The sequence below is a fragment of the Crinia signifera genome, chromosome 19 (assembly GCF_055691185.1).
Source record: "Crinia signifera chromosome 19, ASM5569118v1, whole genome shotgun sequence".
In the NCBI taxonomy this organism is placed as follows: domain Eukaryota; kingdom Metazoa; phylum Chordata; class Amphibia; order Anura; family Myobatrachidae; genus Crinia; species Crinia signifera.
The window spans coordinates 118,228,272-118,241,122 of NC_139226.1; the positions used below are offsets into that span (position 1 = coordinate 118,228,272).

At 51.0% G+C, this 12,851-nt stretch overlaps 1 protein-coding gene across 3 annotated transcripts in view; it reads left to right on the top strand.

The window, feature by feature from the left end:
* The first annotated feature begins 6,373 nt into the window (after positions 1 to 6,373).
* The window catches only part of USP28 (ubiquitin specific peptidase 28), an 83,490-nt gene continuing 77,012 nt past the window's right edge, over positions 6,374 to 12,851 (top strand). The window contains exon 1 of one of the 3 annotated variants that reach the window (XM_083163230.1): positions 6,374 to 6,944. In XM_083163230.1, the coding sequence (XP_083019356.1) occupies positions 6,792 to 6,944 (153 nt within the window). In that variant the 5' untranslated portion in view covers positions 6,374 to 6,791. The remainder of the gene's footprint in view (positions 6,945 to 12,851) is intronic. The other 2 variants (XM_083163231.1, XM_083163232.1) reach the window with 2 other exon arrangements.

The following is a 12,851-nucleotide window of genomic DNA, read 5'->3' on the forward strand; positions in this document are numbered from 1 at the left end:
ACAAAGCCCATTGCAGGCTCGCTGCACTCGCCACGCTGCAGGCACAGTGGCTTGCTACGCTCGCCACCTGTTTTTTTCTCCCTCTATCGGGGTCGTGGAACCCCACAAGGGAGAATAGCCACTGCCCGTGTGTTGGGCTTTTAGCAATCGGGATTCCAACTTTCGGAATCCCGACTGTCAGTGAGTCCTCAGGCACCCACCTCACCCGCCCCAGCTGTGCACAGCATTACATGATGTCAGAGGTCACGCTGTGCAACCTGGCACACATAACAAGGGGAGAACCTGGCAACCACACCGTGTCAGTGCCTGGGTAGGGGCTGTATTTTAATTGACACTCACTTCAAGGTATCCTAGCCCAGCATTGACTGTTCCAGTGTGGGATTGGCATCCCTATTTAGGACCAAATCTGAAAATGCACTGGTATGGTCGCATACAATGTATTCAGGCCTGGAGTGCTGATAGGATGTGAGAGACGATGAACAGAGCTGTTTGGAGCTGGTTAGACGGAATATATTATATGATGAGTGGTGTAAAAATAGCCCCGCAGACCCCGCGGTGGTGGGGAGACGCTGAGATAGTGTGGGTGCGGGGGGACTGCGGGGCTATGGTTACGCTGCTGCAGCGTCTGTGGCCGGGACTCACTGTTACTTGTCTGTTACTTGTCTGTGGCGGCTGTGTGGTCCCAGCTCTCCGTCTCCTCCTCACTCCTGCTGCAGTGAAAACTGACCCTCTCAAAATGGCTGCCCCCATACATAAGACTGTTTTTCAGGATGCCTCCTCTAGCATCCTGAAAAACAGTCTGCTATAAGGGGCAGCCATTTTGAGAGGGTCAGTTTTCATTAGGAGAAGTAAGAGGAGCGACGGACTGCAGCACAGATCAGCCCAAGAATGCAGCGGTGGCGGCGAGCGGCGGGGTTAACTTCACATTCGCCGCTGCTGAAATCTGCGGGGAGGGCGCATATTTATTAGTTACGCCACTGTATATGATACAGCAGATGATGGCAGCTCCCTTCATGCAGAACTACTGAGGTTGGAACACCTTCACAGATAAGTGGGCAAATGTTTCATGGATGCCCCAAGTGGAGATTGGCAGTATCAGGACACTGCCAGACATGGTAGGATATTAGCTTGCATAAGAAAGGCATAGAGCCTAGGAATGACAGCGTAATATTGGCACTATATAAATCATTGGTGTGGGACCATCTAGAATTCAGTGCTCAATTCTGGGCACCTTTCCATAAAAAAGATATTTTGGAACTGGAGAGGGTTGAGAGCAGGGCAACTATATTGAGTAAAGGTATAGAGTCATTGGGCTATGAGGAAAGGTTAGGTCTGTTCACGTTAGGAAAGAGTTGTCTAAGAAGATATATGATTAACATATACACATTAGGGTTGGCCATTGACCATCGATGATTCAAAATCATCGATGGTTTATGGCCGATGTCGAATACTTTTGCCATTGATGGGGGAGAACTAGATGGTTTCCCTCCATCGATTGAACAGCAAAACAATGTTTTGCTTTTTTTTTCTTTCAAAGTGCCGAGACACGGAACATAGTTCCGCCCCCGACACCCGCCATTCAATCAAACACAATGGATGACCATCGATATGTAGAAATATCGATGGTCATCCATTGCATAGTTTAGCACTATCGATGGCCAGTTGCAGAATTGCCATTGATGGCAACCATTGATGGCAATGGCAACGATGGCCATCCCTAATACACATACATCAAGGGTCAACACATAGAACAGTCAGGTGATCTGTTTACTATGAGGACTGTGCACAGGGCATGTGGGCACCCCCTAATGTTAGCAGAGAGGAAGTTTCATACCCTGCTTCACCGACGCCAACCTCCTCCCCCTCCCTGCTCCCTCTCCTCCGTGCGCATGATGTGTCAGTCGCACAGCGCGCCTGGCCTGCCACCTGCTGCAGCCTGCGAGGACTCAAGGTCTAGAGGGAGGAAGCCCAGTCTGTAGGCGGCCGCAGCAGCTTACCCAGTCCCGTCCCGGTCCCAGTCCCAGTCAGACACATTGGGTAAGTGTTAACATGCAGCAAGAGGAACTCCTCAGACTTCTCATTTATTCCAACAGCGTTTCGATGGTCACCCGTCTTTAAGGGACAAGCATTTAATATGCGTGTGAAGGCATATTAAACTTTAATTTATGGATACTTGGGGGGGGGGGGGGGGGGGTACTCTTTGAATCTGTTGCCATACAACCTTTTTCTATCTTTATTACAGTGATAAGAAATTAGTAGCCTGAAATCTGACAAAATAAAATTGTAACCCTAAGGCTCTTCATAAACTGTGTCTGGGAGTCTGTCAGATAAAAAGTTGTATAACCCTTAGAACCACTGACTCAGATTCTGTAGTACTTTTGGAGACAACTGTACTGCATAATATAAATTGGTATTATTTTGTGGCCACGCCCCTTCCCCATGAAGCCACTCCCCTATAGTTTTGGCTTGAGCACCCACCAGCAAAAACATAAATTGGCACCTTTGAACCTGTGCACAGCAGTAATTCACATATAGGTTGAACTTTGTGAACAACCAAGAACTAGAGATGAGCGGGTCCGGATCCCCGAGATCCGACAGATCCGAATATCGGGGATCCGGGCCAGATCCGAGCCAATAACGAGGCCGAACGTCATCATCGCGCTGTCGGATTCTCGCAGGAGCGGGATCTTATAAAAGACGCACGCGCGCCCCGCCATCTTCACTCCAATCTTGGAGAGGGAAGAGGGTGGTTGGGAAGCTCCGTGTGCTCCGTGCTGTGCTCTGTGCCATGTGCTCCGTGACCTGCCCTGTGCCCTCACTGCCCTGTGCTGTGCTCCGTGCTGTGACCTGCCCTGTGCCCTCACTGCCCTGTGCTGTGCTCCGTGACCTGCCCTGTGCCCTCACTGCCCTGTGCTGTGCTCCGTGACCTGCCCTGTGCCCTCACTGCCCTGTGTTGTAGACTTGAGAGTCAGTGACTGTTTAAAGGCCTGAGCCCCGTAGTGTGATTTAACTAACTAGGTGCTGCAGTGCTCACACGCAGGGGCTGCAGTGTCCACTGTCCAGGGGCTGTACTGGACTCCAGACAGAGTAGTCTGTTGGCAACAGAGGGGAGGCAACAGAGCCAACAGACTACTCTGTCTGGAAGCCAAATGGATACATGACTTAGATACAGTAGCCCCAAGGGGACTAAACGAAAGTCTCTCTCTCAACTGCTTTTTGTAGTTTGCTATACCATTTTGTCAATACCCCCGCTGTAGCTACCTTGTTGATACCTTGTTACAATTAACGATCTACTATGTTGCCAAGCTTTGTTTCGTTTTTTCGTTTTCTCATTAACCTATTCTCATTGAGCCTAAGTGATTGAACAGATTGCATCCCATGTATATACCTGTATATATTCTTTTGTACATATTTTGCAAGTTCCTTTTGTTGTAATTGGTAACGGGCATTGTTTACACTATGACGCATCACCCGGCAGCGCAGTCTGCCATTGATGACGTCACCACTTTCCTTTTGTGAATGAGCACGAGGTGATTTCAGCACTCATAAATACAAGTGATGTTCAACTAGTCAGGCTGTACCTGAAGACGATAATAAATCGAAACGTTGTATCACCGCCTGGCTGTTGGCTCTATTCTTTTATAGCCATCGCCGCATTAAGGACCGAGAGTGCCGCCCGCACAGCCCCAAATATATATATATATATTTTTACATGAAGTCAGCAAGGGGCGGGGAGCTGCTCATTAGATATTCACTGCACTGCATGAGTCCCGCTCATTCCATATGCATGAGCGGGACCAGCGCACAGGGCCGGTGCGAGCCATCTCAGCACCCTAAGCAAAACTTCTGAATCGTCCCCCCCCCCCACCACCACCCCAGCCCACCTAGTCGTGGGAGACACTTCTCTACCCCCCCCCCCACCTCAATATAGCCGGGGACTCCCACTCCCCCGGCTTTCTTCAGAAGCTGCTGGAGCCCTCTCTCCCCCGGGACTTCTTATCAATCAGGTCTCTGTAGTTGACCTCTCTCTCCCCGGCGCTTCTCAGCACAGCCAGGAAGAGAGCTCAAAGCAGCTGTGGGCGGCGGGGATAGGACATCGTACCTCACTATGCAGCCCGCACATCATTTCCTCCAGCATTTTCAGCACCACCGCAGGAGCCCTCTCTCTCCCCCCAGAGCTTCTCAGTACAGCCGCAGTACAGCCGGGGAGAGAGCACAAAGCAGCTGTGGGAGGCGGGGACAGGACATACCTTGCTGTGCAGCCCGCACATCATTCCCTCCCCCGCAGATTGCCGCTGAACGGCACGGGGGTTGCGGGCTCCACCCGCCTATCAGATCCACGGGAGAGCTCCAGGGGGGCGCTGGGGTATGGCTCACCTGTTGTTCCCTGCCGGGAACTTGGCAGCTGCATTCTTCTTTCCAGCTCAGTTCCACCCTCCAGTGGCCGGCGCCCTAGGCAAATGCCTGAAGCTGCCTAGTGGTGGCGCTGGCCCTGCCAGCGCAGTGCTCCCTGCCCAGTCTCTCGGGGCGGCAGCTTCTGCTGCCTGTGTCCCCGCCAGCCCTCCATCTCCCCCACACAGCGTCTGGCACAGGCAGGGGGGCTTCCATCTCCCTGTCTTCTGCCATCCCCCCCGGGCTCCCTGCGGCATTCGCTGGGGGGTTAAAATTCGCCATCAGGAGCAGCGAGTCCCTGACGCATTGAATAGGGGGAGAAGGAGGGTTGGCAGCGAATGCTCCAGCGTTTCGGATGCCGGCGAATGTGTAGCGAATTCTAAACAGGATTTACTGCACATAGTGAAAATTTTCACTGAATACTGGCCAGAGGTAGAATATATTAGTGTGTGATCGTAGTGAGGCATGGTGCATGAAGCACGGCGAGGGGACGCGGTACACTTGTACGATGTCCATGTAGTTGACATAGACACCCAAAAATGCAGTAAACTCATGTCAACCTATTTTAACGTTGACTTTTTATATTGCTTGTGTCAACATTTTTAATGTGTCGACCAATAGTGGACGACCTTAATTGAGTCAACCCTATGATGTGGTGGTAATGCAGATAAAAAAAAGGGGTACTTGTGTATTTTGGCGGCGCCCATCGCATCGCATACCATAACGTATACGATGGTATGCGATGCGACGCGATATCGTACGATAGTGCACGATGGCATACAATTTTGAAATTGTATGCCATTGTACATGGCATACAATGCCATACGATGCGATGCGATTAAACATTGTATAAGCACCCTAATGGGTGCTTATACAATGTTAAGCACCCAATTGGGTGCTTACAATGTTAAATGCACCCCCACGCCACCCCCCCACTATAAACGTGAACCCGAAGCGTGGCGAGCGCAGCGAGCCCGCGAGGGGCGGCGGTACACGTCCTACGACCTTTTCATACCCCCACTATCCACGTCGGCGTGGAGTTGAGAATAGAATAGTGTGGCGAGCGCAGCGAGCCCGAAGCGTGGCGAGGGGACGCGGATACCTGTGAAGCCCGCGAAGGGACGCGTTTACCTGTGAAGGTATCCGCCTGCGCTCGCCACACTATTCTATTCTCAACTCCACGCCGACGTGGATAGTGGGGGTATGAAAAGGTCGTAGGACGCGTACCGCCGCCCCTCGCGGGCTCGCTACGCTCGCCACGCTTCGGGTTCACGTTTATAGTGGGGGGGGTGGCGTGGGGGTGCATTTAACATTGTAAGCACCCATTTGGGTGCTCAAAAGCACCCTTTAGGGTGCTTCTACGATTTTTGGTCGTATAGGGGGTCAAAATCGCGTCGCATCGCATCGTATGCCATCGGGTGCATGGCATGCGATGCGATGCGATCTGTCCGTCGTACGACGGACATCGGGGGCGCGGCCAAAATACACAAGTACCAAAAAAGGAAAAGGGAAAAGGAAAAAAAATCACGAAAAAATGGATGTCCTATTCATGTGTTGACAATTGCCATGTCAACCTATTGCTGGTGTCGGCCTTTTGTCATTGTCGACCTAATGTATGTCAACACTTAGGCCCTTATTCTGGTTCGTGCGGTACGGCCCGCGTGCGGCCGTACCGCCGATGTTTTCCGTCTGCACATGCGCAGAGGTCAATCTGCGCATGTGCAGGCGAATTCGCCGCACATAACGTTAGTACGCCGCAAAGGGGGCGTATAGGGGCGTGAGGGGCTTCATGCCCTCATTTCCCTATGTATACGCCCCGCGTTTCATGGGCGTTCCCATGCAAACGCGGGGCGTACGCATGGTAATGAGGGCATGACGCAACTCATGGGGGCGGAAAGCTGACGTTGCCGGATGTCAGCTTTCAGCCCCCATACAAGCTACCACACGGACGATTGTCCGTGTGGTCTCAGCTTGCGGGAGCTGCCGGGGCGTGCGGACCTGCCTTCGATGGTCGACGACCATCGAATGCAGGGGGCAGCTCCCACCATGGTGGAGGCGTACGCCTCCACCATTTTTATGCGGATCGCCAGCCGTCCGTGTACGGACGGCCGTGGCGATCCGTAGGCTGGGCGGGGATTGGTTTGTGCGGCCGGAGCCCCGTGTGCGGCTCTGGCCGCACCAACCAGAATAAGGGCCTTAGTAACCCTCCCTCGGTAATACAGCGCACCAACCACGACACAGCAAGGACGAGGTAGCCCCAGGCGGCCTAGCGGTCCGAGTCCGACCCTCTCTCCCACTGTGACCAGAGTCGGTGCGGCGTGCGGGCAGTATGAGAGGGGGGTGGCCGCACGTGTTAGGGGGCGGGGTGACACTCGGTGGGCGTGGCTTGCGGCTCGGAGATGACAGTGGGGACCGGAGCATGTGCTGCCGCCGCCGCCGGCGGTGCAGGGATCGGGCATAACATGGCCGCGGACAGACAGCCCGAAGAAGAAGAGGAGAAGGAGGAGAGAGAGAGCGGGGTCAGCACGGAAAGCCGCTCCCAGCACAGCACGGTGAGGGCCAGGGGGAGAGGAAATGGGCCGGGGGAGAGGAAGTGGGAGTGGGGGTTGTGTCCTGTTATACTCTGTACATGTAGTGTTACTATCCTACTGCTATAGTCCTGTGCTGGGGTCATGTACAGGAGCCTGTGTGCTGTGTACAATGTGTCTGCTCAGGACAACTTCTATATACCTATGTGTGCTCTGCAGCCGGGCCCCAACTCTGCTCTGTAACACAACTCTGCACCATCACTCTGCTCTGCACACTCACACTCTGCTCTGTAACCCAACTCTGCTCTGCACACTCACTCTGTGCTCTGTAGCCCAACTCTGCTCTGCACACTCACTCTGTAGCCCAACTCTGCTCTGCACACTCACTCTGTGCTCTGTAACCCAACTCTGCTCTGCACCCTCACACTCTGCTCTGTAGCCCAACTCTGCTCTGCACCCTCACACTCTGCTCTGTAGCCCAACTCTGCTCTGCACCCTCACACTCTGCTCTGTAGCCCAACTCTGCACCCTCACACTCTGCTCTGTAGCCCAACTCTGCTCTGCACCCTCACACTCTGCTCTGTAGCCCAACTCTGCTCTGCACCCTCACACTCTGCTCTGTAGCCCAACTCTGCTCTGCACACTCACTCTGTGCTCTGGAACCCAACTCTGCTCTGCACAGTCACACTCTGCTCTGTAGCCCAACTCTGCTCTGTAGCCCAACTCTGCTCTGCACCCTCACACTCTGCTCTGTAGCCCAACTCTGCACCATCACTCTGCTCTGTAACCCCACTCTGCTCTGCACCCTCACACTCTGCTCTGTTACCCAACTCTGCTCTGCACCCTCACACTCTGCTCTGTTACCCAACTCTGCTCTGCACCCTCACACTCTGCTCTGTTACCCAACTCTGCTCTGCAGCCGGGCCCCAACTCTGCTCTGTAACCCAACTTTGCTCTGCACCCTCACTCTGCTCTGTAACACAACTCTGATCTGCACCCTCACTCTGCTCTGTAACCAAAATTTGCTCTGCTCTCTCACTCTGCTCTGTAACCAAAATCTGCTCTGCACCCTCACTTGGTGCTCTGTAACCCAACTCTGCTCTGCACCCTCACACTCTGTAACCCAACTCTGCTCTGCACCCTCACTCTGCGCTCTGTAACCCAACTCTGCTCTGCACCCTCACTCTGCGCTCTGTAACCCAACTCTGCTCTGCAGCCGGGCCCCAACTCTGCTCTGCACCCTCACTCTGTGTTCTATAGTCCAATTTTGCTTTGCATCCTCACTCTGCTCTGTAACCCAACTTTGCTCTGCGCCCTGTAACCCAACTTTGCTCTGCGCCCTGTAACCCAACTTTGCTCTGCGCCCTGTAACCCAACTTTGCTCTGCGCCCTGTAACCCAACTTTGCTCTGCGCCCTGTAACCCAACTTTGCTCTGCGCCCTGTAACCCAACTCTGCGCTGCTCCCTCACTCTGCGCCCCGTCGCTGCTCCCTCACTCTGCGCCCCGCAACTGGTCGCTATGCTCTGCGGGATATAGTCATTTGGTCTACAGCATGTTTGTCGACATGGGGATAGGTTGACACAAGCATTAGGTCGACAGTGTCTAGGTTGACAGTCAAAAGGTCGACATATGTTTTTCACTGTCTTTTGACCCGACATGTGCCCAAAGGCGGTATTTCATGCCCTACCATCCACTAGTGCATGGTGGGAGAATAAAATAGTGTGCCGAGCGCAGTGTCCATGTCAATTCAGGTTAATAAAACAGTGAAAAACCCCATGTCGACTGACCTATTGACATGTTGACTTAATGCTTGTCGACCAACATACTGTACAACGATCCACTCTCCCCCCTTGTCGGGTTTTCAGTTGTCGGGATTTTGACCGCAGGGATTCCATACCAATTCCGATCCCAGCCCTGCTCTGCACCCTTCTCCTAGTGCCTGGGGTCCATGTTCAGTGTGTGCTGTAATTCTAGAAACATAAGCAACAAAGTATTCTCTGTAAACAACACAAACATGTAGGAAGCTTCCTGTGATTGGCTTGCTCTTCTGTGTGTGGCCTTGTCCGCTTTCCCAAACATCTAACTATTTCTATTCTCTTTCTTGGCTGCATTATCAGTTGGGAGTATCACCCAGTCCAAAAATAATTTATCTGCTACTTAAAATAATAATGTCAGAGTTTAGCTACATGTAGCAGTATTTGCAGTTGTCATGTTGCTGTTTTAGAAAGCTGGAAGCAAATTATTTACAAACTTGTGGGAGTTTCTATTTTCCTATTTTCACACATCAGAAAATGAAACTGGAATGTTATCCCTCAGGGAACTTTGCTATACACCGAAGGCCTGATTCAAGCCTGATCGCTGCTTTGCGAATTCACACGACGACCGATTATCAATAGACTGTGCACGCCACTGCGAAGAAATCCTGCTAAAGCCCTGTACACACACACATCGATTTTGCTTTTGATTTGATGTTAGATTCGATTTTCTATTAGATCTTTCCATTAGATCTTTCCATTAGATCTTTCCATTAGATCTTTCCATTAGATCTTTCCATTAGATCTGTGCTTTTGCATTAGATATCGAATTCGATATCATTCATGTACATTGTACACATTCAATTTACTAGATCAAATTCAATATTTTCTTGGCTGCACAGTAGATTTTTCTGTTCGATTTTGTGAAAACGGGAGTGCGCATAGAATTGAATGTAGATTGAAAGTGACACAAAAACCATTCGATTTCGTTTAGGATTCGATTCGATATTGCTTCTATAGAAAATCGGGAAAAATCGATGCATGTGTACAGGGTTTAAGATTTATTTTCACTTGCCGTTCGCCGGGTGATTTACAGGAAGCTGGTGTTTGGGGGGTGGTAACAGTCTGTTTTCGTGGGAGTGCCGGAAAAAATGCAGGCTTTCTCTAGGAAAAATGGCGGCGTGGCCAAGTGTTTGGAGGGGAGGGTGTGTGACGTCAGCTCTGGCTACGATCAGTCTGATTTTAGTAAGGCCAGGGCTACGCACAGGCGACACACAGTGCGGAACTTATTTGATGCTGAGTGATCTGCGAATGGATATGCAGCTTGTCGCTGGGGCATGACCTCTTCGATGCCAATTCGCAGGTTTGCGAAGGGCAGGATTACACGGTGGTGGTGTTGCGGAAAACTATCCATATGGTGATTGCGTGGTGCTGCTGTGCGATCAGGACTGAGTCAGCTTAGGGTTCTTCAACAGTGATTTATTTTTTTTTTTATTTTTTTGGGGATGGGCATTTTTTTTCTGCACACTGGATATATCTGAATAAGGAAGTCGCCATTCGCGGATATTGCCTGTGACCGTTGGCATACATAATGCTTTCTGAATAATCAGTAATTTTACACGGAAGGGGATTTCTCTACAATGACATTTTAAAGCTGCTAAATTCTTAATACAGTGCGAGTATCCGGATATCCGATTTCTTTACCACCCCCACCGCAACGTTTTTCATACTCAACGGGTCCCCTGACATCCACGGCAGCCATCAGGTTTGTCTTTTAGAGGCATCCCTGGTTCCAAGGATGCATTGTGTGGGTGCACCGGTAACATTATGACGTCACCTGCGCTTCGGACCGGATATACCGCTGAAGACAAACCCGGTGGATGTTGAGGGGACCACTAGAGGACCAGGTGAGCAGGGATGGTGACAGGGTGTTCAGCGCCCTCCTGCAAACTATACATGTGCGCCCTCCTATACTTTATAAAAGGACAGCGCACACCAAAAGAAAGACGTGTGGTTTCACAAGGTAGGGGCATGGCGTAGTGCGATCTTATTCACCTTACACAGCGCCAGTTCTGTAACTAGCCATTTTGGTGCCCTATGCCAGATAGAGAATTGGTGACTGCGCCACCACCACTGTCAAAACAGGGAGAGTGTGCGCTGAAGGCACGCGTAAGAAATGTAGCAGCTTGGCTTCACAGGGAAGGGGTGGGGCCATATAAAAGAACAAATAACACCGTAATGTCCATAATATTGTAGGCTACACACCGTAATGGCCATTGCACAATATGTCACACACAATAATGGCCCAATATGCTGCACACCATAATGCCCATATGACATTGTAACACACATTATGCTACACGTAACGCCCAAGCACTCCTGCGTATGTCCACATTAGTAATGCTGCTTATATATAACACCCATAGTTGCCGACAGTAGAAGTGCTGCTTATACATAATGCCCACAGTAACTGACAGCAGTAGCACTGCTTATACATAATGCCAATACCAGTTGCCGACAGTAGTAGTGCTGGCTATACATATGCCCACACCAGTTGCTGACAGTAGTAGCGCTGCTTATATGTAATGCCCACAACAGATTCTGACAGCAGTAGCGCTGCATATACGTGACGACAACACCAGTTGCCGACAATGGAAGCGCTGCCTATACGTGACGCCCACACCAGTTGCCGACAGTGGTAGCGCTGCCTATACGTGACGCCCACACCAGTTGCCGACAGTGGTAGCGCTGCCTATACGTGACGCCCACACCAGTGGCCGACAGTGGTAGCGCTGCCTATACGTGACGCCCACACCAGTGGCCGACAGTGGTAGCGATGCCTATAGGTGACGCCCACACCAGTTGGCGACAGCGGTAGCGCTTCCTATACGTGACGCCCACACCAGTTGCAGACAGTGGAAGTGCTGCCTATACGTGACGCCCACACCAGTTGTTGACAGTAGTAATGCTGCCTATATGTGTCGCCCACACCAGTTGCTACTTTATATGTAATGCCTACAACAGATACTGACAGTAGTAGCGCTGCCTATACATATGCCCACACCAGTTTCTGACCATAGTAAGCTCACACTTTACTCACCTAGTTCAGACTGGCAGCTCATTCTCTCCTGCTTTCTATTTTCATCAGTCTTGCTCCCCTGTAGCCCAGCCCCCTCTGTCCCATCCCATGTAGCCCTTTCTACTTTCTGTCCCTGCTGCTGACCAGGTTTTAGGAGCTGGGAGGGAGCTCTGTGGTGTCGGTGCCACTGCATGTCATGCAGTGTGACAATTGTCGAGGTCCCAAGCATTTCAGAAAAGATACAGGACATGTATTGTCACGGAACTCTGTAGGTGCTGCACTTTCCTAACAGATGTTAGAGGTCCAGTAGGATGTTATATTTCTATAGTGCACACATATTCCGCAGCGCTTTACAGAGAATATTTGAACATTCACATCTGTCCCTGCCCCAGTGGAGCTTACAATATATATTCCCTACCACATGTACACACACACTGACTATAGGGTTACATTTGTTGGGAGCCAATTGACCTACCTGTATATTTTTGGATTGTGGGAGGAAACTGGAGTACCCGGAGGAAACCCACGCAAGCACGGGGAGAATATACAAACTCCTCACAGTTAGGGCCATGGTGGGAATTGGACCCAGGAACTTAGCGCTGTGAGACAGTAATGCTAACCATTACACCATCCGTACTACATTATCAACTCTTGGTTTATGTAGGAGCAGGCATGACATTGGTTAGGAGTAGAACTTCAAGATCCGTGCAAAACAGAGGTTCCCAAACTCCATTCTCAAAGCACCCTAAAAGTCCAAGTTTTAAGGATTTCCACTCTTAAGCACAGGTGACTTGGGGCCTAATTCATGTTTGTACGCAAAATGCATACACAGCTGCATTTTTCTAGGTTACCCAACTGCTAATCACAGCAAATTAAGCTGCAGCTCAGGAAAGATGAACACCAGCCATAACCATCACAAATCCTCCGCAGTTGCTTACTTATATGCATCACTGGTGCAATACTGCAAAGAAACTCCTAGGGTTAACCTATGGCTGCGCAGACTGGCCATGTTACAAGTGAAGCTGTTGCCATGTTTCCCTTCCTGTCAAGAACTTTATTAGAAATCTCTGCTCGATTGCAGTGGTACCTTGGCACAT